Source organism: Pseudophryne corroboree, chromosome 1 (assembly GCF_028390025.1).
Source record: "Pseudophryne corroboree isolate aPseCor3 chromosome 1, aPseCor3.hap2, whole genome shotgun sequence".
Lineage (NCBI taxonomy): Eukaryota > Metazoa > Chordata > Amphibia > Anura > Myobatrachidae > Pseudophryne > Pseudophryne corroboree.
Genome location: NC_086444.1, coordinates 356,231,392 through 356,257,223, shown reverse-complemented (window position 1 = coordinate 356,257,223; position 25,832 = coordinate 356,231,392). Strand labels below are relative to the sequence as shown.

Below are 25,832 nucleotides of genomic sequence, written 5' to 3'. Positions count from 1 at the left end.
GATCTTGTGGGATGTTGGAATAGAGTGACTCTACGTCACAAGTAACCATACAGTACCCATCCTTCCACCTTAGACCATTAATCAGATTAAAAAAATGTGTCGTATCTTTTATATAAGATTTTAGATCTTTCACATGACTGTAGAAATGAAACAACATAATGTGATAAATTATTGGTTAAAGAACCCACTCCCGAAATGATAGGTCTCCCAGGGGGTGCAGTAAGTGACTTGTGGATTTTTGGTAAATGATAATACGTGGGTGTGACAGGGTGTGTAATGAATAAAAAATTATAAGTCTCCTTGGATATAGCTCCCTCCGCCAAACCCTTTTGCAGCATGGTTTTCAATTTTTATTGAAATAACTCTGTGGGGTTGCCCCCCAGAATTTTGTAAATGTCAGTATTCGTTAATTGTCTTTTCGCTTCTATTAAATAATCACTTAGATTTTGAACTACCAGCCCTCCCCCCTTATCTGCAGATTTAATAATCAACTCTTGGTTTCTGCATAACATGGACTGTTAAGTATATAACCAATTTACTAAAAGCTGTTACAGTGGATATATTGGAGCAAAGGGATTCCTGCATTAATACGCTTTATACTAATAAGTTCCGTGCTTTGAACTTTAATTACCTCCATCAGCTGAATGAGTTTTCATGCTTTGAACTTTTTTCTGATGATTTCAAGTCTTCCATTATGGCATGATTAATGGCTACTAACATCTAGTGCACTAAATAAGCTTATTAACCCCGGAGTGGCTATATTATATTATATATCATATATGTTTTAAGTGAGATTAGGAAAACACCGGCCGTGTGATATATGTTTGTCATGTATTGGTTAAATAAATGTTATATGTTTTAAATTTACATTGATTTGGACAGCGCTTCATTATTGTGTATATATTTTTTGGAACTTTCAATGAGGTTGGCAGTGACCTCTTGGAGAAGCAGCAGCCCTAAATTAGTGATTCTTAACATCATAGTAATTATTGTCAGCGCCCAGATATTTGTTGTACTATTTCTTATTTGCAGACATGCTGAGCAGAAAAAAGGATTTTAAATTACCTACCAGTAAATCCTTTTCTCGTAGTCCATAAGAGATTTTAGGGAGACTTAGTATAATGGGGTATAGACGGGGTCCAAAGGAGCCGGTGCACTTTAAATTTCTTTAACTGGGTGTGCTGGCTCCTCCTCTCTATGCCCCCTCTCACAGGCAGTTATAGGTAAAATAGTGCCCGAAGGAGAAAGGACATACTTGAGAGAAGGAACAAAACAACGAGTGATGAGATTTACACACCAGCACACCACGAACAGAAAACAACCAGCAACGGCTGGTAACAAACAGCAACAGCTGAACAGGTAACCATATAAAGAGAACCTGCAGAAAAATCAACGCACTGAGACGGGCGCCCAATATCCCTTATGGACTACGAAAAAAGGATTTACCGGTAGGTAATTAAAATCCTATTTTCTCTAGCATCCATAAGGGATATTGGGGAAACTTAGTACGATGGGAACGTCCCAAAGATTGCAGAACGGGCGGGAATGTGCGGAGACTTCTGCAGCACTGCCTGCCCAAACTGGGTATCCTCTTTGGCCAGGGTATCAAACAAGGACAAGACTCCACGGGCAGCTGCCCAGGAAGAGCCCAACGATGTTGACGAGTGGGCCCTAAGAGACTTATGAACAGGTAAGGCTGCCGACATATAGGCCTGTTGGATAGTAAGTCGAAGCCAACGAGCAATGGACTGCTTCGAAGCAGGGCAAACCTTTTTCTGTGCATCACAGAGCATGAACAAGGAATCCGTCTTTCTGATCTGAGCCGTTCGCTTAACATAGATATTCAAGGCTCGCACAGCATCCAATGCCTCCGGAGGAGCAGAAGTGCCAGAACTTGACGGAACCACAATAGGTTGATTCAAGTGGAATGCAGAGACAACCTTCGGCAGGAACTGCTGCCTAGTCCTGAGCTCTGCTCTGTCCTCGTAAAAGACCAAGTAGGGACTTTTGCACGATAAGGCCCCCAATTCTGAGACACGCCGAGCAGAAGCCAGGGCCAACAACATCACCGTCTTCCACGTGAAGTAACTTGTCTTCTACCGTCATCAGAGGTTCAAAGCAGGAAGAGAGTAGAAATTCCAACACTACATTCAAATCCCAGGGTGCTGTGGGCGGCACAAAAGGAGGTTGAATGTGAAGCAACCCTTGCAAGAAAGTCTGAACTTCTGGCAACACCGCCAATTTCTTCTGGAAGAAAATTGAGGGGGCTGAGATCTGGACCTTAATGTAACCCAGATGTAAGCCCTTATCCACACGTGCTTGCAGGAAATGGAGGAAACGTCTCAAGGGAAACTCCGCAGGCAGATACATGCGTTTTTTGCACCAAGAGACATATCTCCTCCAGATATGTTGATCGTGTTGTGACGTCACAGATTTCCTGGTCTGAACCATGGTAGCAATAACCTTTTTGGAAAGGCCCTTGCGAGCTAGGATGTTTCGTTCAACATCCATGCCGTCAAACAAAGTCGCCGTAAGTCCAGGTAGTAGAATGGTCCTTGTTGAAGGTCTCTTCTTCGTGGTAGAGGCCAAGGGTCTTCGACGGCCATGTCCAGAAGATCCACGTACTACGCCCTCCGAGTCCAATCCGGGACAATCAGAATTGCCTGGACTCCCTGATTTCTGATTTGCTTGAGCACTCTTGGGAGCAACGTAATCGGAGGAAACAGGTAGACCAGCTGGTAAGCCCAAGGCGACGTCAGTGCATCCACTGCCCTTGCCTGAGGAACCCTGGTTCATGAGCAATACCAGTAAAGCTTCTTGTTGAGTCGAGAAGCCATCATGTCTATTTGTCGGTAGCCCCACCGGTCGATGATCTGCTGAAACACCTGACGGTGGAGCCCCCGCTCCCCCGGGAGGAGATCGTGATGACTCAGGAAGTCCGCTTCCAGTTGTCCACTCCCAGAATGAAGATTGCCGACAGTGCTCTTGCATTTCTTTCTGCCCAGAGGAGTATCTTTGACAACTCTCGCATACAGGCCCTGCTTTTGTCCCTCCTTGCCGACTGATGTACGCCACTGCTGTGGCGTTGTCAGACTGTACTTGGATCGTCTGATTCTTGAGTAGAGGAGAGGCCTGAAGCAGAGCAGTGTAGATCGCCCAAAGTTACAGAATGTTGATCGGAAGGAGGGCTTCGTGGGCTGACCACCTGTCCTGGAACTGAGCCCCTTGGGTGACAGCTCCCCATCCTCTCAGACTCGCATCTGTCGTGGAGGAGGATCCAATCAAGAATCCCGAAACTCCAGCCTTCCAGGAGATTGGAGGACTGCAGCCACCACAGGAGGGAAATCCTAGCCTGAGGTGACAGCCATATCATACGGTGCATCTGTAGATGTGATCCGGACCACTTGCTCAGGAGATACAATTGAAATGTTCTGGCATGGAACCTCCCATATTGGATCACCTCGTATGAGGAAACCATCTTCCCCAACAATCTTATACAATCTTATCTTGTTCCTGAGAATCGGTGCGCAGGTCTTCTTGTCTTATCTCTGGTGCCTCTACCCGCATTGGAGGCACATTTGGCCCTAGATCAAAATCTGTTAGACCGAAAGGACTGAACAGACGACCCCAGGTAGGAACGCCTAGCCGGCAGGGCCCCAAAGGGGAGAAACATGGATTTCCCCACAGTAACTTTAGAAAGCCATGTATCCAACTTAACCCCAAAGAGCCATTCCCCAGAAAAGGGGAGAGATTCCACACTGCGCTTGGACTATGCATCAGCTATCCACTGACGTAACCACAAGGCCCTGCGCGCAGACACTGCCATGGCAGAGGTCCTAGCATTAATACTGCCCATCTCCTTGAGCGAGTCACACAGGATGCGTGCAGTGTCCTGAATGTTCTTAAGGAGAGTCATCGTTGTGACCAGAGACATATCCCCGGAGAGGCCCTCCTGAATTTGTGAAGCCTACATGTGAATGGCATTGGTCATCCGGCAAACCGCTATGACCTGCCTTTGCGATACACTTTAGTGTAATCTCTATTTTTCTGGTAAAGGAGCCCGGGGTAGGCAGCACCGCCTTTTTTGACAGTCGAGAGACTGATACGTCAACCCCCGGGGGTTCTTCCCAGAATTTCCTACCATTAGGCGCAAATGGGAAAGTGTGCAAAAATCTTTTTGACACTAGGTATTTTTTGTCTGGATTTTTCCAGGCTAGCTTAAACAGGTCATCCAACTCTGCAGAATCAGGGAAAGTGACATTAGGCTTGTTCTGTGTAAAGAAAAACGACTGCTGTGATGCAGTGTCCTCTCAAGAGAGTTTTATCACGTCCCGTATAGCCAGAATGAGGGGTTCAATACCCTGAGCAGCAGTGGAATCCACACTAACGGGTTCCAAGTCCTCTGCATTCTCCTGTACATCCTCATCTGAAAGTGGGTAAACCACGCTTTTGTGGTCCTGAGTTAGAGAGGGGGGCTGTGTAACATCTGCCCTGGCAGCTATATTTTTTAACAATAGCATCGAGTTGTGATGACATATCAGACATCATATTTTAAGGGCACCTAGCCAGGAAGGCTCTTTACCCTCTCCCCAAGCCCCCTCACTGAGTTGTGAATATTGGCTGCATTGTTCACATGATACAGAATCAGATGATAAGGGAGAGAATCTGGTGTGGCATACCTGCATAGTTTGTGTTTACCCATGTTCACAGTAAAGCACAATCACATACACAGACAAGTAATAACTAGCAAGCCCCTTACTGTATGTGAGAGGGAGAGAGAGTGTGGAGACCAGCACACTCCAGCTACACAGCCCCAGTGAGGCTGTAAGCTGTTATATCACAGTGAAACACCTATGATTACTGTCCTTTATAGGAAACATTGTCTACAATAGCGGCTGTCCCCCTTTGCTACATCCTGTACCAGTTTTCCAGCGTTTTCTGAGTGTCTGGAGGAGCTGTGTGTGCCTGCCAGGGAGGTGCTAAAATACCGCTGGTCCCGCTCTGAGGTAGCCCCCCCCCATTCCTCAATGGCGCCGGAGCTACAGTGTACTTTATACTGGCAATGTCTCCCAATTAGCTTAAAAACAAATGCTAGTTTAAGCCACCCCTAAGCCAGTGTACACAGGGGGCTATAGCTGGTCAACCCCAGGAGGGTCCAGTATGCCTCCCCTGCGTGTCAGCCGCACTTTGAACCAGGGGACCCCGCTAGCGAGGCCCCCCGGTTTGTACTCACCACTGTCGTCACCTTCAGGCTATTGTCAGGGGTGTGTGGTATGCTGCAATTGTGACAGCTAAGGCGAAGTGCCCCGCTGCACAAACAACCTCTGAGGATGGTGGTCCTGCAGCGTGGAAGCGGCTCTGACACCTCGCAAGGCCAGTGACCGCCCCGCCCCCCCCCCTAACTCCCACGGTGCAGGTATGCTGTTGCCCAAACAGCATACCGAAAAGAATAAAGGTTTAAAAGGAATTGAAGAAAAACGCACTGGTGCTGCAGAGATGTGCATCACCTCCTGAGGGCACTTTTTTCTAAATTGCCTGTGGAAGGGGGCATAGAGGGGAGGAGCCAGCACACCCAGTGAAGAAATGTAAAAAGTGTACCGGCTCCTTTGGACCCCGTCTATACCCCATCGTACTAAGTCTCCCCAATATCCCTTATGGGTGCTAGAGAAAACACATAATTCGTACAACATAGTGTGTAGTTTTAGTGAGCTATGCACACTTATCCCAGACTACCCTGAATGGAGTGACACAGAGGATTGGAACCAGCACACTACACCACAGAGGAACAGTCTTCGCATGCAGCATGTATCAGTAGGAAATTTTGCCGTTTAGCCTCTGGTCCCGCTCTCCAGGAAGCCCCGCCCCCATAATGGCGTGCGTGCAGTCCCTGTATTTTTTTTATACTGGCTTTCTCCATTTAAGGTGTAAAACTAGAGCACGCAACTCCCATTTACCATGTTGCCAGTCTGGATTCCTAGTGGGCACCTCGGCCCGTAGCCGGGTGATCACTGTCCCTTCATGCCGACAATTTGCAGCGGAGACCTGCTAACCGGGTCCCCGCTGTAACACTCACTGCACCGAGTCTGTCTTCGGCATCTGTTATGGGGTGGCGGCATGCTGCCGGCGTGGGCTCACACTCTAGGAGTGTGAGAAACATTACCTCTGGAGCTCAGTGTCCTGTCAGATGGGATTACGAACCATTAACTCTTAGGAAGTTGAATCGGTCCCCCCTTAAATCCCACAACGCAGGCAGGCTGGTTGCCAACAAGTGCTGCCTGAAAATAACAAACTACAGGTTGAGTATCCCTTATCCAAAATGCTTGGGACCAGAAGTATTTTGGATATCGGATTTTTCCGTATTTCGGAATAACTGCATACCATAGTGAGATATCATGGTGATGGGACCTAAGTCTAAGCACAGAATGCATTTATGTTTCATATACACCTTATTATACACACAGCCTGAAGGTCATTTTAGCCAATATGTTTAAAATCTTTGTGCAGAAAGCAATGTGTGTGTACATTCACACAATTCATTTATGTTTCATATACACCTTATACACACAGCCTGAAAGTCATTTAATACAATATTTTTTAATAACTGTGTATTAAACAAAGTTTGTGTACATTGAGCCATTAGAAAACAAAGGTTTCACTATCTCACTCTCGCTCAAAAAAATAAGATTTTACTTACCGATAAATCTATTTCTCGTAGTCCGTAGTGGATGCTGGGGACTCCGTCAGGACCATGGGGATTAGCGGCTCCGCAGGAGACAGGGCACAAAAATAAAGCTTTAGGATCAGGTGGTGTGCACTGGCTCCTCCCCCTATGACCCTCCTCCAAGCCTCAGTTAGGATACTGTGCCCGGACGAGCGTACACAATAAGGAAGGATTTTGAATCCCGGGTAAGACTCATACCAGCCACACCAATCACACCGTACAACTTGTGATCTGAACCCAGTTAACAGTATGACAAACGTAGGAGCCTCTGAACAGACGGCTCACAACAATAACAACCCGATTTTTTTGTAACAATAACTATGTACAAGTATTGCAGACAATCCGCACTTGGGATGGGCGCCCAGCATCCACTACGGACTACGAGAAATAGATTTATCGGTAAGTAAAATCTTATTTTCTCTGACGTCCTAGTGGATGCTGGGGACTCCGTCAGGACCATGGGGATTATACCAAAGCTCCCAAACGGGCGGGAGAGTGCGGATGACTCTGCAGCACCGAATGAGAGAACTCCAGGTCCTCTTTAGCCAGGGTATCAAATTTGTAGAATTTTACAAACGTGTTCTCCCCCGACCACGTAGCTGCTCGGCAGAGTTGTAATGCCGAGACCCCTCGGGCAGCCGCCCAGGATGAGCCCACCTTCCTTGTGGAATGGGCCTTGACAGATTTAGGATGTGGCAGGCCTGCCACAGAATGTGCAAGTTGAATTGTGCTACAAATCCAACGAGCAATCGTCTGCTTAGAAGCAGGAGCACCCAGCTTGTTGGGTGCATACAGTATAAACAGCGAGTCAGATTTTCTGACTCCAGCCGTCCTTGAAATATATATTTTCAATGCCCTGACAACGTCCAGCAACTTGGAATCCTCCAAATCGCTAGTAGCCGCAGGCACCACAATAGGCTGGTTCAGGTGAAACGCTGACACCACCTTAGGCAGAAACTGAGGACGCGTCCGCAGTTCTGCCCTGTCCGAATGGAAAATCAGATATGGGCTTTTATACGATAAAGCCGCCAATTCTGACACTCTCCTGGCTGAAGCAAGGGCCAGTAGCATGGTTACATTCCATGTAAGATATTTCAAATCCACCGATTTGAGTGGCTCAAACCAATGGGATTTGAGAAAATCCAAAACTACATTAAGGTCCCACGGAGCCACTGGGGGCACAACCGGGGGCTGTATATGTAGTACTCCTTTTACAAAAGTCTGGACTTCAGGAACTGAAGCCAATTCTTTCTGGAAGAAAATCGACAGGGCCGAAATTTGAACCTTAATGGACCCCAATTTGAGGCCCATAGACAATCCTGTTTGCAGGAAATGTAGGAATCGACCCAATTGAAATTCCTCCGTGGGGGCCTTCCTGGCCTCACACCACGCAACATATTTTCTCCAAATGCGGTGATAATGTTGTGCAGTCACCTCCTTCCTGGCTTTTACCAGTGTAGGAATGACCTCTTCCGGAATGCCTTTTTCCCTTAGAATTCGGCGTTCAACCGCCATGCCGTCAAACGCAGCCGCGGTAAGTCTTGGAATAGACACGGTCCCTGCTGAAGCAGGTCCCGTCTTAGAGGTAGAGGCCACGGATCTTCCGTGAGCATCTCCTGAAGTTCCGGGTACCAAGTTCTTCTTGGCCAATCCGGAGCCACGAGTATCGTTCTTACTCCCCTTTGCCGTATAATTCTCAGTACTTTTGGTATGAGAGGCAGAGGAGGAAACACATACACTGACTGGAACACCCCCACGGTGTTACCAGAGCGTCCACAGCTATTGCCTGAGGGTCTCTTGACCTGGCGCAATACCTGTCCAGTTTTTTGTTGAGGCGAGACGCCATCATATCCACCTTTGGTTTTTCCCAACGGTTCACAATCATGTGGAAGACTTCTGGATGAAGTCCCCACTCTCCCGGGTGTAGATCGTGTCTGCTGAGGAAGTTTGCTTCCCAGTTGTCCACTCCCGGAATGAACACTGCTGACAGTGCTATCACATGATCTTCCGCCCAGCGAAGAATCCTTGCAGCTTCTGCCATTGCTCTCCTGCTTCTTGTGCCGCCCTGTCTGTTTACGTGGGCGACTGCCGTGATGTTGTCCGACTGGATCAACACCGGCTGACCCTGAAGCAGGGGTTTTGCCAGGCTTAGAACATTGTAAATCGCTCTTAGCTCCAGTATATTTATGTGAAGAGACATCTCCAGGCTTGACCATACTCCCTGGAAGTTTCTTCCCTGTGTGACCGCTCCCCAGCCTCTCAGACTGGCATCCGTGGTCACCAGGACCCAGTCCTGTATGCCGAATCTGCGGCCCTCTAACAGATGAGCACTCTGCAACCACCACAGAAGAGACACCCTTGTCCGTGGCGATAAGGTTATCCGCTGATGCATCTGCAGATGCGATCCGGACCATTTGTCCAGCAGATCCCACTGAAAAGTTCTTGCGTGAAATCTGCCGAATGGAATCGCTTCGTAAGAAGCCACCATTTTTCCCAGGACCCTTGTGCAATGATGCACTGACACTTTTCCTGGTTTTAGGAGGTTCCTGACTAGCTCGGATAACTCCCTGGCTTTCTTCTCCGGGAGAAACACCTTTTTCTGGACTGTGTCCAGAATCATCCCTAGGAACAGCAGACGTGTCGTCGGAAACAGCTGCGGTTTTGGAATATTTAGAATCCACCCGTGCTGTCGTAGAACTACTTGAGATAGTGCTACTCCGACCTCCAACTGTTCTCTGGACCTTGCCCTTATCAGGAGATCGTCCATTTTCTTTGAAGAAGAATCATCATTTCGGCCATTACCTTGGTAAGGACCCGGGGTGCCGTGGACAATCCAACCGGCAGCGTCTGAAACTGATAGTGACAGTTCTGTACCACGAACCTGAGGTACCCTTGGTGAGAAGGGCAAATTGGGACATGGAGGTAAGCATCTGTCCCGGGACACCATATAGTCCCCTTTTTCCTGGTTCGCTATCACTGCTCTGAGTGACTCCATCTTGATTTGAACCTTTTTATGTAAGTGTTCAAATATTTCAGATTTAGAATAGGTCTCACCGAGCCGTCTGGCTTCAGTACCACAATATAGTGTGGAATAATACCCCTTTCCTTGTTGTAGGAGGGGTACTTTGATTATCACCTGCTGGGAATACAGCTTGTGAATTGTTTCCACTACTGCCTCCCTGTCGGAGGGAGACGTTGGTAAAGCAGACTTCAGGAACCTGCGAGGGGGAGACGTCTCGAATTTCCAATCTGTACCCCTGGGATACTACTTGTAGGATCCAGGGGTCCACTTGCGAGTGAGCCCACTGCGTGCTGAAACTCTTGAGACGACCCCCCACCGCACCTGAGTCCGCTTGTACGGCCCCAGCGTCATGCTGAGGACTTGGCAGAAGCGGTGGAGGGCTTCTGTTCCTGGGAATGGGCTGCCTGCTGCAGTCTTCTTCCCTTTCCTCTATCCCATGGCAGATATGACTGGCCTTTTGACCGCTTGCCCTTATGGGGACGAAAGGACTGAGGCTGAAAAGACGTTGTCTTTTTCTCCTTTATACGGCAATACTTCCATGTGCCGTTTGGAATCTGCATCACCTGACCACTGTCGTGTCCATAAACAACTTCTGGCAGATATGGACATCGCACTTACTCTTGATGCCAGAGTGCAAATATCCCTCTGTGCATCTCGCATATATAGAAATGCATCCTTTAAATGCTCTATAGTCAATAAAATACTGTCCCTGTCAAGGGTATCAATATTTTCAGTCAGGGAATCCGACCAAGCCACCCCAGCGCTGCACATCCAGGCTGAGGCGATCGCTGGTCGCAGTATAACACCAGTATGTGTGTATATACTTTTTAGGATATTTTCCAGCCTCCTATCAGCTGGCTCCTTGAGGGCGGCCCTATCTGGAGACGGTACCGCCACTTGTTTTGATAAGCGTGTGAGCGCCTTATCCACCCTAAGGGGTGTTTCCCAACGCGCCCTAACTTCTGGCGGGAAAGGGTATACCGCCAATAATTTTCTATCGGGGGAAACCCACGCATCATCACACACTTCATTTAATTTATCTGATTCAGGAAAAACTACAGGTAGTTTTTTCACACTCCACAAAATACCCTTTTTTGTGGTACTTGTAGTATCAGAAATATGTAACACCTCCTTCATTGCCCTTAACAAGTAACGTGTGGCCCTAAAAGAAAAATACGTTTGTTTCTTCACCGTCGACACTGGAGTCAGTGTCCGTGTCTGTGTCGACCGACTGAGGTAAAAAGACGTTTTAACGCCCCTGACGGTGTTTGAGACGCCTGGACAGGTACTAATTGGTTTGCCGGCCGTCTCATGTCGTCAACCGACCTTGCAGCGTGTTGACATTATCACGTAATTCCTTAAATAAGCCATCCATTCCGGTGTCGACTCCCTAGAGAGTGACATCACCATTACAGGCAATTGCTCCGCCTCCTCACCAACATCGTCCTCAAACATGTCGACACACACGTACCGACACACAGCACACACACAGGGAATGCTCTGATAGAGGACAGGACCCCACTAGCCCTTTGGAGAGACAGAGGGAGAGTTTGCCAGCACACACCAAAACGCTATAATTATACAGGGACAACCTTTATATAAGTGTTTTTCCCTTATAGCATCTTAATATATATAATCATATCGCCAAATAAGTGCCCCCCCCTCTCTGTTTTAACCCTGTTTCTGTAGTGCAGTGCAGGGGAGAGCCTGGGAGCCTTCCCACCAGCATTTCTGTGAGGGAAAATGGCGCTGTGTGCTGAGGAGAATAGGCCCCGCCCCATTTTCGGCGGGCTTCTTCTCCCGTTTTTCTGAGACCTGGCAGGGGTTAAATACATCCATATAGCCCCAGGGGCTATATGTGATGTATCTTTTAGCCAGTATAGGTATTTCATTGCTGCCCAGGGCGCCCCCCACAGCGCCCTGCACCCTCAGTGACCGCTGGTGTGAAGTGTGTGACAACAATGGCGCACAGCTGCAGTGCTGTGCGCTACCTCATGAAGACTGAAAAGTCTTCTGCCGCCGGTTTCTGGACCTCTTCACTTTTCAGCATCTGCAAGGGGGTCGGCGGCGCGGCTCCGGGACCGGACTCCATGGCTGGGCCTGTGTTCGATCCCTCTGGAGCTAATGGTGTCCAGTAGCCTAAGAAGCCAATCCATCCTGCACGCAGGTGAGTTCACTTCTTCTCCCCTAAGTCCCTCGTTGCAGTGAGCCTGTTGCCAGCAGGACTCGCTGTAAAATAAAAAACCTAAAAACTTTTTCTAAGCAGCTCTTTAGGAGAGCCACCTAGATTGCACCCTGCTCGGACGGGCACAAAAACCTAACTGAGGCTTGGAGGAGGGTCATAGGGGGAGGAGCCAGTGCACACCACCTGATCCTAAAGCTTTATTTTTGTGCCCTGTCTCCTGCGGAGCCGCTAATCCCCATGGTCCTGACGGAGTCCCCAGCATCCACTAGGACGTCAGAGAAATTCTGTATTTGGAATATTCCGTATTTCGGAATATTTGGATATGGGATACTCAACCTGTAACAGAATTTCTTAAGAAAACTCTATGGAGAGCAACGATACACCCAGTCTGCTAGGAAGGGCATAGAGGGGAGGAGCCAGCACACACTATTGATTTCTTAAAGTGTCAGGCTCCAGTGGACCCGAACTATACCCCATGGTAATATACTATTCCCCAGTATCCACTAGGACGTTGGAGAAATGGGCAATACTTATGGAGGACAGTGGAGCTCTTATCTATGGAAGGGTCAAGTGGTACAGCACCTAATGCCAGCTTTGAGCACATAAATGCAACATATGGATAACACAAAAAAAAAAAAACACACACACACACACACACACACACACACTAAAACAGGCAGCTACTCAGCCAAACCCCATGATGCGATGACTACATGCGGCAGAAATAAGCTAGTTCTACCAGGAGACAGTCTCTTGGTAGAAGCAGGCAGTGGGAGGAGATATAGGCAGCAGTACTTCTTCAACCAATGGTAATGTAGCAAAGACCACCCGGGTTCGGCAGAAACATTAAAACTGTATATCTCAGTAGGGGTATATTAATAGTGAACAAGCTCCAGCTGAGCTTCTAAACCCATGTAGTCGAGGGACTACATATTAACAAGATAAGATGAAAGTAAAGAAGTCTCGGAATTAACTGTCCAAGAGTACATGACAACAAAAGGATACACAAAAGCAGTCAACTGATAACAATAATAAGATTTTACATACCGGTAAATCTATTTCTCGTAGTCCGTAGTGGATGCTGGGGACTCCGTAAGGACCATGGGGAATAGACGGGCTCCGCAGGAGACATGGGCACTTTAAGAAAGAATTTGGATTCTGGTGTGCTCTGGCTCCTCCCTCTATGTCCCTCCTCCAGACCTCAGTTAGAGAAACTGTGCCCGGAAGAGCTGACAGTACAAGGAAAGGATTTTGGGAATCCAGGGTAAGACTCAAACCAGCCACACAAATCACACCGTATAACTTGTGATAACTTTACCCAGTTAACAGTATGAACAACAACAGAGCATCGGATCAACCCTGATGCAACTATAACATAACCCTTATTTAAGCAATAACTATATACAAGTATTGCAGAAGAAGTCCGCACTTGGGACGGGCGCCCAGCATCCACTACGGACTACGAGAAATAGATTTACCGGTAAATAAAATCTTATTTTCTCTAACGTCCTAGTGGATGCTGGGGACTCCGTAAGGACCATGGGAATTATACCAAAGCTCCCAAACGGGCGGGAGAGTGCGGATGACACTGCAGTACCGAATGAGCAAACACAAGGTCCTCCTCAGCCAGGGTATCAAACTTGTAGAACTTTGCAAAGGTGTTTGAACCTGACCAAGTAACCGCTCGGCAAAGCTGTAATGCCGAGACCCCTCGGGCAGCCGCCCAAGAAGAGCCCACCTTCCTTGTGGAATGGGCCTTAACGGATTTAGGCAGCGGCAACCCAGCCGCAGAATAAGCCTGCTGAATCGTGTTACAGATCCAGCGAGCAATCGTTTGCTTTGAAGCAGGAAAGATTCTGTTTTCCTGACCTTAGCCGTTCTGGCTACATAAACCTTCAAAGCCCTGACCACATCCAGTGACTCGGAATCCTCCAAGTCAGTAGTAGCCACAGGCACCACAATAGGTTGGTTTATATGAAAGGATGAAACCACTTTTGGCAGAAATTGTGGGCGGGTTCGCAATTCTGCTCTATCCGCATGGAAAACCAGATAAGGGCTTTTATGTGACAAAGCCGCCAATTCCGACACACGCCTAGCCGAAGCCAAGGCTAATAGCATGACCATCTTCCACGTGAGATATTTCAATTCCACCGTTTTGAGTGGTTCAAACCAGTGTGATTTCAGGAAACTCAACACCACGTTAAGATCCTAAGGTGCCACTTGAGGCACAAAAGGGGGCTGAATATGCAGCACTCCCTTTACAAACGTCTGAACTTCAGGCAGAGAAGCCAGTTCTTTTTGAAAGAAAATGGATAAGGCCGAAATCTGAACCTTAATGGAACCCAATTTAAGGCCCAAAGTCACTCCCGACTGTAGGAAGTGAAGGAAACGGCCCAGCTGGAATTCCTCCGTAGGGGCATTCCTGGCCTCACACCAAGCCACATATTTTCGCCATATACGATAATGTTGAGCCGTCACGTCCTTCCTAGCCTTTATCAGCGTAGGAATAACTTCATCCGGGATGCCTTTTTCTGCTAGGATCCGGCGTTCAACCGCCATGCCGTCAAACGCAGCCGCGGTAAGTCTTGGAACAGACAGGGCCCCTGTTGCAACAAGTCCTGTCTTAGAGGCAGAGGCCACGGGTCCTCTGTGAGCATCTCTTGCAGATCTGGATACCAAGTCCTTCTTGGCCAATCCGGAACAATGAGTATTGTTCTCACTCCTCTTTTTCTTATGATTCTCAGCACCCTGTGAAAGAGAGGAAGAGAAGGAAATACATAGACCGACTGGAACACCCACGGTGCCACCAGTGCATCCACAGCTAACGCCTGAGGGTCTCTTGACCTGGCACAATATCTCTGTAGCTTTTTGTTGAGGCGGGATGCCCTCATGTCCACCTGTGGCAGTTCCCACCGACTTGCAATCTGCGTGAAGACTTCTTGATGAAGTCCCCACTCTCCCGGGTGGAGGTCGTGCCTGCTGAGGAAGTCTGCTTCCCAGTTGTCCACTCCCGGAATGGACACTGCTGACAGTGCGCTTACGTGATTCTCTGCCCAGCGAAGAATTCTGGTGGCTTCTACCATCGCCACCCTGCTCCTTGTGCCGCCTTGGCGGTTTACATGAGCCACTGCGGTGATGTTGTCTGACTGAATCAGAACCGGTTGGTCGCGAAGCAGGGACTCCACTTGACGTAGGACGTTGTATATGGCCCTTAGTTCCAGGATGTTGATGTGAAGGCAAGTTTCCTGACTTGACCACAGCCCTTGGAAATTTCTTCCCTGTGTGACTGCCCCCCACCCTCGGAGGCTTGCATCCGTGGTCACCAGGACCCAGTCCTGAATGCCGAATCTGCGACCTACAAGAAGGTGAGCACTCTGCAGCCACCACAGGGGAGACACCCTGGCCCTGGGGGATAGGGTGATCAACCGATGCATCTGAAGATGTGATCCGGACCACTTGTCCAACAGATCCCATTGAAAGGTCCTCGCATGGAACCTGCCGAAGGAAATGGCCTTGTATGATGCCACCATCTTTCCCAGGACTCGCGTGCAGTGATGCACCGACATCTGTTTTGGTTTTAATAGGTCTCTGACCAGTGTCATGAGCTCTTGAGCCTTCTCCATCGCGAGATAAACCCTCTTCTGGTCTGTGTCCAGAATCATGCCCAGGAAAGGCAGACGAGTCGTAGGAATCAACTGCGACTTTGGAATATTTAGAATCCAGCCGTGCTGTTGTAACACTTCCCGAGAGCGTGCTACGCAGATCAGCAACTGCTCTCTGGACCTCGCCTTTATGAGGAGATCGTCCAAGTATGGGATAATTGTGACCCCTCGCTTCCGCAGGAGTACCATCATTTCCGCCATTACCTTGGTAAATATTCTCGGTGCCGTGGAGAGACCAAACGGCAACGTCTGAAATTGGTAATGAAAATCCTGTACCACAAATCTGAGGTACGCCTGATGAGGTGGATAAATGGGGACATGAAGGTAAGCATCCTTTATGTCCAGAGACACCATAAAATCCCCCCCTTCCAGGATTGCGATGACCGCTCTGAGCGATTCCATCTTGAACTTGAACCTTTTCAGGTATACGTTCAGGGATTTTAAATTCAATATGGGTCTGACCGAACCGTTCGGATTCGGTACCACAAACATGGTCGAATAATAACCCTTTCCTTGTTGAAGGAGGGGAACCTTGACCACCACCTGCTGAAGATACAACTTGTGAATTGCAGCTAACACTATTTTCCCTCTCTAGGGGGGAAGCTGGCAGGGCCGATTTGAGGTATCGGTGAGGGGGCATCTCTTCGAATTCCAGCTTGTATCCCTGAGACACAATCTCTATCGCCCAGGGATCCACCTGGGAGTGAACCCACTTGTGGCTGAAATTTCGGAGACGCGCCCCCACCGGGCCTAGCTCCGCCTGTGGAGCCCCAGCGTCATGCGGTGGATTTAGTGGAAGCCGGGGAGGACTTCTGTTCCTGGGAACTAGCTGCGTTGTGCAGCTTCCTTCCTCTGCCCCTGCCAAGAAAGGACGCACCTCGGACTTTCTTGCCTTTTTGTGATCGAAAGGACTGCATTTGGTAATACGGTGCTTTCTTAGGTTGTGAGGAAACATATGGCAAAAAATTTGACTTTCCAGCAGTAGCTGTGGAGACCAGGTCCGAGAGACCCTCCCCAAACAATTCCTCACCCTTGTAAGGTAAAACCTCCATATGCCTTTTTGAGTCGGCATCACCTGTCCATTGCAGAGTCCACAGGACCCTTCTGGCAGAAATCGACATTGCATTTATTCTAGAGCCCAGTAGGCTGTCTCTTTGAGCATCTCTCATATATAGGACAGAGTCTTTTATATGCCCCAGGGTCATTAATATAGTATCCTTGTCTAAGGTATCAAGTTCCTCAGATAAGGTATCCGTCCATGCTGCTACAGCGCTACACACCCAGGCCGACGCAATTGCCGGCCTTAGTAAGGTACCTGAATGTATATAAATGGACTTCAGGGTATCCTCTTGCTTTCTATCAGCAGCATCTTTTAGGGTGGCCGTATCCTGTGACGGCAGGTCTACCCTCTTGGATAAGCGTGTTAAAGCTTTGTCCACCCTAGGGGAGGATTCCCAGCGTAACCTGTCCGTTGGCGGGAAAGGATACGCCATAAGCATCCGTTTGGAAATCTGCAGTTTTTTATCTGGAGATTCCCAAGCCTTTTCACATAACTCATTTAGCTCGTGTGAAGGGGGAATGGTCACCACCTGCCTTTTTTCCCCATACATATGAACCCTCTTGTCAGGGACTGGGGTTTCCTCTGTGATGTGCAACACATCCTATATTGCTATAATCATATAACGGATGGATTTAGCCAATTTTGACTAACTTTGCATCATCGCAATCGACACTGGAGTCAGAGTCCATGTCGGTATCTGTGTCAACAATTTGGGATAGTGGGCGCTTCCGAGACCCTGACGGCCTCTGCGACATAGGATCAGGCATGGGCTGAGACCCTGACTGTCCTAAGGTTTCAGCTTTATCCAACCTTTTATGCAAGGAATTTACATTATCCTTTAAAACCTTCCACATATCCATCCAATCAGGTGTCGGCGCTGTTGGCGGAGACACCACATTCATTTGCTCCCGCTCTGTTTCCACATAGCCTTCCTCGTCAAACATGTCGACACAAGCGTACCGACACCACACACACAGGGAATGCTCTTTTTGAAGACAGTTTCCCCACAAGGCCCTTTGGAGAGACAGAGAGAGAGTATGCCAGCACACACCCCAGCGCTATATAACCCAGGAATCACACAGTAACTTAGTGTTAACCAAGTAGTCGCTGTAATAATGATTTTTGCGCCTAATTATGTGCCCCCCCCCCCCCCCCCCTCTCTTTTTTACCCTCTTCTACCGTGTATCTGCAGGGGAGAGCCTGGGGAGCTTCCTCTCAGCGGAGCTGTGGAGAAAAAATGGTGTTGGTGAGTGCTGAGGAAGAAGCCCCGCCCCCTCAGCGGCGGGCTTCTGTCCCGCGTTTATGTACAATATTATGGCGGGGGCTCATACATATATACAGTGCCCAACTGTATGTATGTCCAACTTTTGCCAAGAGGTCCTAATTGTTGCCCAGGGCGCCCCCCCCCGCGCCCTGCACCCTTACAGTGACCAGAGTATGTGGGTGTAGTGTGGGAGCAATGGCGCACAGCTGCAGTGCTGTGCGCTACCTCAGTTTGAAGACTGGAGTCTTCTGCCGCCGATTTCGAAGTCTTCTTGCTTCTTTCACCCGGCTTCTGTCTTCCAGCTCTGCGAGGGATCGGACGACAAAGGGTGAGATCCTGTGTACGATCCCTCTGGAGCTAATGGTGTCCAGTAGCCTAAGAAGCAGGACCTATCTGCAGAGAGTAGGGCTGCTTCTCTCCCCTCTGTCCCACAATGCTGGGAGTCTGTTGCCAGCAGAGCTCCCTGAAAATAAAAAACCTAACAAAATACTTTCTTATAGCAAGCTCAGGAGAGCTCACTAAACAGCACCCAGCTCGTCCGGGCACAGATTCAAACTGAGGTCTGGAGGAGGGACATAGAGGGAGGAGCCAGAGCACACCAGAATCCAAATTCTTTCTTAAAGTGCCCATGTCTCCTGCGGAGCCAGTCTATTCCCCATGGTCCTTACGGAGTCCCCAGCATCCACTAGGACGTTAGAGAAAAGTTATGACTTAAATTAATGTAAAAATGCCAATTTCCTTTGGTACCCATTTTTACATCTTAATGACAGATGCTTTTGTGGGTGGTCTTCAGTTTGCCGGCTGTCGGGATCCCGGCGCACAGTATACCAGCACCGGAATCCCGACAGCCGGCATACCGACACTTTTTCTCCCTCTTGGGGGTCCACGACCCCCCTGGAGGGAAAATAGATAGCGTGGAGCATGACCGTGCCCGCAAGGGGCTCGTTTGCGTTCGCCCAGCTGTCGGTATGCCGGCTGTCGGGAGCCCGGACGCCGGCATACCCTACTACACCCTGCTTTTGTATGTCAACTGATACTTTTATTTAAAAGAAAGACAAATATTCCCATTTAATGCATTATACAATTAATCTCTACACATTGTAAAGAAAAGAAAAAAAAAAAGAAAGAAATTGCTGTACATACCTTTCTGTAGCAGTCTGGTTTATGTGCGGAACTCCTGTTGTCCCTGAGGTTGCTTTCGATCGCTCAGTGAATCGAGAGTCAAGTGCTTTCATGGGTTCAATTTTATGTTGAGTAGACACATTTGTGGGGGCTGAAGGAGTAACGGTGGAGGCATTTCCACTAAAACGGATAGTTGGAGAGAATACAGAGTTTATGTTTGTTAAACATTCTGGAATTTACAGGTGCTCTGCATAATGTAAAACACCATAATGTAATACAAGCTTTTGTTTGATCCACTATACCTTGCATTCTCTAAGTATTTAAAAGTGTAGATCTACTGAAAGGTTTTACATTACCATCTCTCAATAAAGTAGCCTACAGTCACAGCAGGCAATCAAGCAGTTACAGGTACCACCATTGTTGATCTCCAACATGCCTGGCAAACACCAATAGTACAGGAATGTCCATCCCCAGCTTAATCAGTATTGGCAGCAATAATTTCTACTACAAATACTGAGATTAATGCTCTCTGACAGACTGTGTACATTATCACATGCCACCTTGGGTACATTTATTTGGACAGCAAAACTGGGATTTTGGGTACTCATCGATAAAACCCTTTCTTTGAATCCAGATAGGTGTACTGTGATTCTACCTTTTTACCATTATTCTTTTATTCTTGGCTAATTGAACTGAGCTCATATAGGCAGCTAGATGCAGGTGGGATGTAGAGGGGTGGAGTTTAAACAATTCTCATTTCAAGATGTGCCAAACTCCCCAACAGCACCCTTTAAAATCCCTTCCTCTGAATCCACTGGGAGGACACTGCTACCTCGGGACGTAAAGTTTGGTATCCAAAAAGCTACCTTGGTGATTTCCCAAGCCAGCAATTAAGGAGAGTTACACAATGGTTCAGCAACCCACAGAATCTTGTGACCAGCATAGCATCTTTAGACCAAACTGGGGATTTTTGTTTAACCTGTAAAATCCTTTTTTTCTGAATCCATGGTGGATGCTGGGCTGTGACTGTGGGTATGGAGGAGTGCAGGAGTCGGGCACCAAGTAGTTAACTTGTTAGAACAGAGAAGCCCAGGCTCCTACTACCCTGTACCCTTAACCTGAATGCCAGTTTAACTTAACATGTTCAAGGAACTAGCAAGAAGGAAAGGAGAAGTCCGACACACATGTACATAGCAGGCACACAAAAGAGCTGTGGCACAGGGTGCCAGACACAAAAAAACAATCCAAGCAGCCAGGGGTATAAGGGTGTGGGCTAAGCGTCCACCATGGATTCAGAAAAAAGGATTTTACAGGTAAGACAGAAATCCACATTTTTTTTTCATCCTAGTGGACACTGGGATCATGGGACATCCCAATGCTGTCCCGTTATGGGAATGAATGCTCCTGTGCTGTGCCAAGGACCCAACGCCCAAAAGCAGCATTAGTGGGTGTCGAAACTATACAATTTGAAGAAGATGTAAGCGGACGACCACATGGCTGCCTTACACAATTGCTCCGCGTAGGCCCTGCGACAGGCCGCGTGCAATGAGCCGCCACAGAGGTTGGAACAGGCTGTCGTGCTTAAATGTAAGAATGACAGATGGTGAGATGCAACCAACGTGACAAGGTCTGCTTAGAAGTTGGCCAGTCGTGTTTGGCTGTGTCATAAAGACAAGTAAGCATTACATCAGTAGTAGGGAAAGTAATGGAAAAACTATTAAAAGAAAGAGTTGTGGAGTATCTTAAATCAAACAACTTACAGGATCCAAAACAGCATGGATTATCTGGTGGGAGATCATGCCAAACAAATCTTATTGACTCTTGACTCTGTGACAAAAATAATAGATTAAGGGGGGGGGCTGTAGATGTAGCATACCTAGATTTAATAAGGCATTTGACACTGTCCCATATCGCACACTGCTAAATAAACTCGAAAGCGTTGGATTGGATTATAAAACAGTTAAATGGTTAAGAACCTGGTTGCAGGATAGGAAACAGACAGTTGTAGTAAATGGAGTGCAATCTATGGAGGGTATTGTTACCAATGGGAGTACTCCAGGGATCTGTACTTGGGCCAATGCTCTTAAAAATCTTTGTTGTGACACTGGAAATGGTATTGAAGGGAAAGTAAGCCTTTTTGCAAATGAAACAAAGATATGCAACAGGGTAGACACACCAATAGACAAAAACAAATGATTGATGACCTAGGGAAACTTGAGAAATGGTCAAGAACATAGCAACTACAGTTTAATGCTAAAAAAAATGCAAAATCATGCACTTGGGCCACAAAAACCCAAAAGCTTAATATAGTATCAAGGGTACTATAATGGAAACTACTGAGGAAAGGGATTTAGGAGTCACTATTTCAAGTGACTTAAAGGCAGGAAAGCTATGTAACAAAGCAATGAGAAACGCAAGTCAGATGCCTGGTTGCACAGGGAGAGGAATCAGCAGCAGGATAAAAATAAGTAAAATTGCCACTGTATAGGTCATTGGTACAACCTCATCTGGAATACTGTGTCCAGTTCTGGAGACCACATATCCAGAAGGATATAAATACATTAGAGTGTGTACAAAGAAGGGCAACTAAAATGGTGCATAGCCTACATCACAAACCTTACCCGGAAAGACTATAAGATCTTAACATGTATAGTTTGGAGCAGAGATGGGAAAGGGGGGACATGATAGAAACTTTCAAATATACCAAGGGTTTAACAAAATACAGGAGGGAAACATTCTTCACAGAAAGAGAAGTATTAGAACTGGAGGACATACACTGAAACTTTAGGGAGACTTTGGGGAAATTTAAGGAAAAATTACTTCACAGAAAGGTAGTGGATAAGTGGAATAGCCTTCCATCAGAGGTGGTAGAGGCTAAGACAGTATAGCAATTTAAACATGCTTTGGATAGGCATATGAATATCTTTACAAAGAATAAAAGTTTGAAAAGGGTTGAGATTACCTAAAGGATAAACAAGGGGCCGTCTAGATGGGCCAAGTGGTTCAAATCTGCAGTCAAATGCTATGTTGCTGTCACTGACCTAGGTTGGGGGTGTTGTGAACTCGGGGGTTCTCCCGATGGTAGGGGAGAGGAGCCACAGTTGGGTCGGAACAGGGATGGCTTAATATAGGTCTTCCTCATACAGGACTCTGACAGTAGAGCTTGGTGAAAATATTAAAGAACTTTAATGTAGGAAGAGAGCAACACAATGTCACGTAGCAGAGAAGGAACGTATGGGGAAATGTCCAGGCCTATAGGAGAACTTGTAAGCAATGCGGAAAATTCCAGGAAAAGAAGTACTTGTGAGTGTTGGTACAAGATAATAATGATTGAAGTGAAGTTTTGAAAGATACTGGTGATTTGAATAACTAGTGAACGGTGGTTAAGGACACTGATGATTTGTAGAACTTGAGAACGGTGGTTATAGACACTGATGATTTGTAGAACTTGAGAGCGGTGATTAAAGACACTGATGATTCGTATAACTTGAGAGCGGTGATTAAAGACACAGATGATTCGTAGAACTTGAGAGCGGTGGTTATAGACACTGATGATTTGTAGAACTTGAGAGCGGTGATTAAAGACACTGATGATTCGTATAACTTGAGAGCGGTGATTAAAGACACAGATGATTTGTAGAACTGGAGAGCGGTGATTAAAGACACTGATGATGACACTGCACACGCTGACTCCAAAAAGCACTGGTGACCGGATTGCAGAGAAACACACCAGCCGTAGTATACGCTGAACTGTGCAGCAACTGGCACCTGGAAGTGCCGGAGACACTGGGGTACGACTGCAGAGAGATAAGTCAGGAACAAGAGCACTGGCATCCACGTCAGGGGAAAAGACGATACTCAGGCACCGAGGCTCTGCCCGGCGTCTGACTTTGAATCTCGCGCCTCCGCTGGATTGGTGGAACAGTCTGATGACGTCACCTGCTCCCCGCCCACATGATGCCGGGTGTCATGGCGGCGCCCCTGCCCCGGAGAACTGCCGGGAGCCGCGCCAGCCAGACACCGGAGCCCGAGGACCACCGAAGGCGGAGGCCGCAACACAGACCAGCAGGCACGCAGGGGTAAGCGTGGTGAACGCCGCCTATGGCGTGTGACAGTACCCCCTCCTCCAGGAGTGGCCCCCGGACACTTTCCAGGTTTCGTTGGATGTCTGGAATGGAAAATCCGCACCAGTCGGGGAGCCATAACTTCAGTAGCCTTGACCCAGCTCCTCTCCTCGGGGCTAAAACCTTTCCACTCCACTAAATACTGTAAATTCTTGTGAAGATAACGAGAGTCAAGAATAGCTTTGATTTCAAAGTCCGTTCCAGCTTCAGACTCTGCAGAGGTTGGCCTCTGGGACTTTAAATGGAACCGGTTTAAAATAAGGGGGCGAAGGAGAGAAACATGAAAGGAGTTTGGTATTCGGAGGTGGGAAGGCAATCCCAATTTGCAGACAACCGGATTCAGAACTTGTAACACGGGGTAAGGACCAATAAACTTTGGGGCGAACTTCATAGTGGGCACTCTTTACCGGAGGTTGCGGGTGGAGAGCCATACCCTGTCACCAACCTTGTATTGGGGAGCTGCTCGTCGCTTCCTATCCGCAAAGAACTTATAGCGGCCGGAGACTCTCTTGAGATTAGCATGAACTTGACTCCAAATTTGACTGAAGTGCCGAAGAGTAGAGGATGCAGCAGGAACATCCTCCGGAGGACAAATGGGTAATTCAGGAACTTGAGGATGGAACCCATAATTAATGAAAAATGGGGACTCACCAGTCGAAGAGTGGTACAGATGATTATGGGAAACTCTGCCCATGGCAACAGTTCCATCCAATCATCTTGCGAGGGAGAGAGATAAACACGGAGAAAAGTCTCTAAATCTTGATTGACGCGTTCAGTTTGCCCGTTGGTCTGTGGATGGTAAGCGGATGAAAACTTGAGTTTTATTTGTAAGGTCGTACAAAGAGCTCTCCAGAATCTTGCAGTGAATTGTACCCCCCGGTCAGAGACGATTTCCTGAGGTAAACCATGCATGCGGAAATGTTCTCGGATAAATAACAAAGCCAACTTGGGCGCTGATGGTAACCCGGTCAAAGGTACAAAATGCGCCATCTTAGAGAAACGGTCGATAATTACCCAGACAGTATTGTGACCCTTGGAGAGGGGCAATTCAGTGACAAAGTCCACAGAGATATGGGTCCAAGGCCTCTGAGGAATGGACAGTGGATGCAACAACCCCGCAGGAGGCAAACGAGGAATTTTGTGCTGAGCACACTGAGGACATGAGTTGACATAATCTTGAATATCCTTCTTCATAGTGTCCCACCAGTAAGACCTTCGTAGAAACTCCCACATCTTTTGAAATCCAGGATGACCGGAAAACTTGGAAATATGAGCCCACTGCAACAAGCTTGGTCGAAATTTAGCTGGCACAGACATTCTCCCAGGAGGAGGATCCAGAGCGGTGGGAGCCGCCGACATAGAAACTGGACTGAGAATCAAAGCCTTCTCAACGAAATTCTCCTCATCCGAAGCTGTTAAGGAACGGGATAAAGCATCAGCCTTGGTGTTAAAAGTCCCAGCCCGGTACTTAATGACAAACGAAAACCGAGTAAAGAAGAGCGCCCATCTAACTTGACGGAAATTCAAGCACTGGGCCGTCTTGAGGTACAGCAAATTCTTATGATCAGTGAAAATTGTAATTAGGTGTTTAGCACCTTCCAAAAGATATCTCCATTCCTCCAAGGCAGATTTTATTGCCAAAAGTTCTTTGTCTCCAATGGTGTAATTCTGCTCCGCAGGAGAGAATTTGCGAGAATGGAAACCACATGGATGTAACTTCACATCTGGAGCGTACTGCGAAAGCACGGCACCTATGCCTACCGTGGAAGCATCAACCTCCAAAAAGAATGGTTTTGAAAAATCTGGTTGCTGAAGTACTGGAGCGGACATAAAGGCTGCCTTTAACTGAGCAAACGCTGCTATAGCTTTGGAGGACCAATGACTTGGGTCAGAACCCTTCTTGGTTAGGGCAGTAATAGGTGCCACGATGGTAGAGAATCCCTTTATGAATTTCCGGTAGTAATTTGCAAAGCCCAGAAATCGTTGTACTGCTTTCAAAGAAAGAGGCTGAGTCCAGTCCCGGATGGCAGTGAGTTTCTCTGGATCCATACGAAGCTCCCTGCCTGAAATGATGTAACCGAGAAATGGAATAGAAGAAACCTCAAAGGTACATTTGGAAATCTTGCCATAAAGATGATTCTCTCGTAATCGAAGAAGTACCTCTTTGACCTGTATTCTGTGCTCTGTGAGATTTTTAGAAAATATCAGAATGTCATCCAAATATACCACGACACTTAGGTATAGCATATCCCGAAAGACTTCGTTAATGAATCCCTGGAAGATGGCAGGAGCGTTGCTGAGGCCAAACGGCATTACCAGGTACTCATAATGTCCGTCCCTGGTATTGAAGGCCGTCTTCCATTCGTCTCCCTGTCGGATACGTATCAAATAATAAGCTCCCCTTAAATCAAGTTTGGTGAAAACTCGAGCTCCGCGAACTCTATCAGAGAGCTCCGTAATGAGCGACAAAGGATACTTATTTTTAATGGTGACTTCATTTAGACCACTATAGTCAATACATGGTCTTAGCCCTCCGTCCTTCTTCACAAAAAAGAAACCCGCCCCCGCCGGGGAGGTAGAGGGCCGGATGAATCCTTTCTGCAGATTAGACTTGATATAGTCCGACATAGCTTGGGTCTCGGGTAATGATAAGGGATAAGTGCGACCCCGAG

General features: G+C 47.6%; 1 protein-coding gene across 1 annotated transcript in view; it reads right to left on the bottom strand.

Moving 5' to 3' along the window:
- The window catches only part of LOC135070575 (protein HIRA), a 131,153-nt gene that overhangs the window by 60,902 nt on the left and 44,419 nt on the right, over positions 1 to 25,832 (bottom strand). The window contains exon 15 of the mRNA XM_063964776.1: positions 19,058 to 19,216. Within this exon, the coding sequence (XP_063820846.1) occupies positions 19,058 to 19,216 (159 nt within the window). The remainder of the gene's footprint in view (positions 1 to 19,057; positions 19,217 to 25,832) is intronic.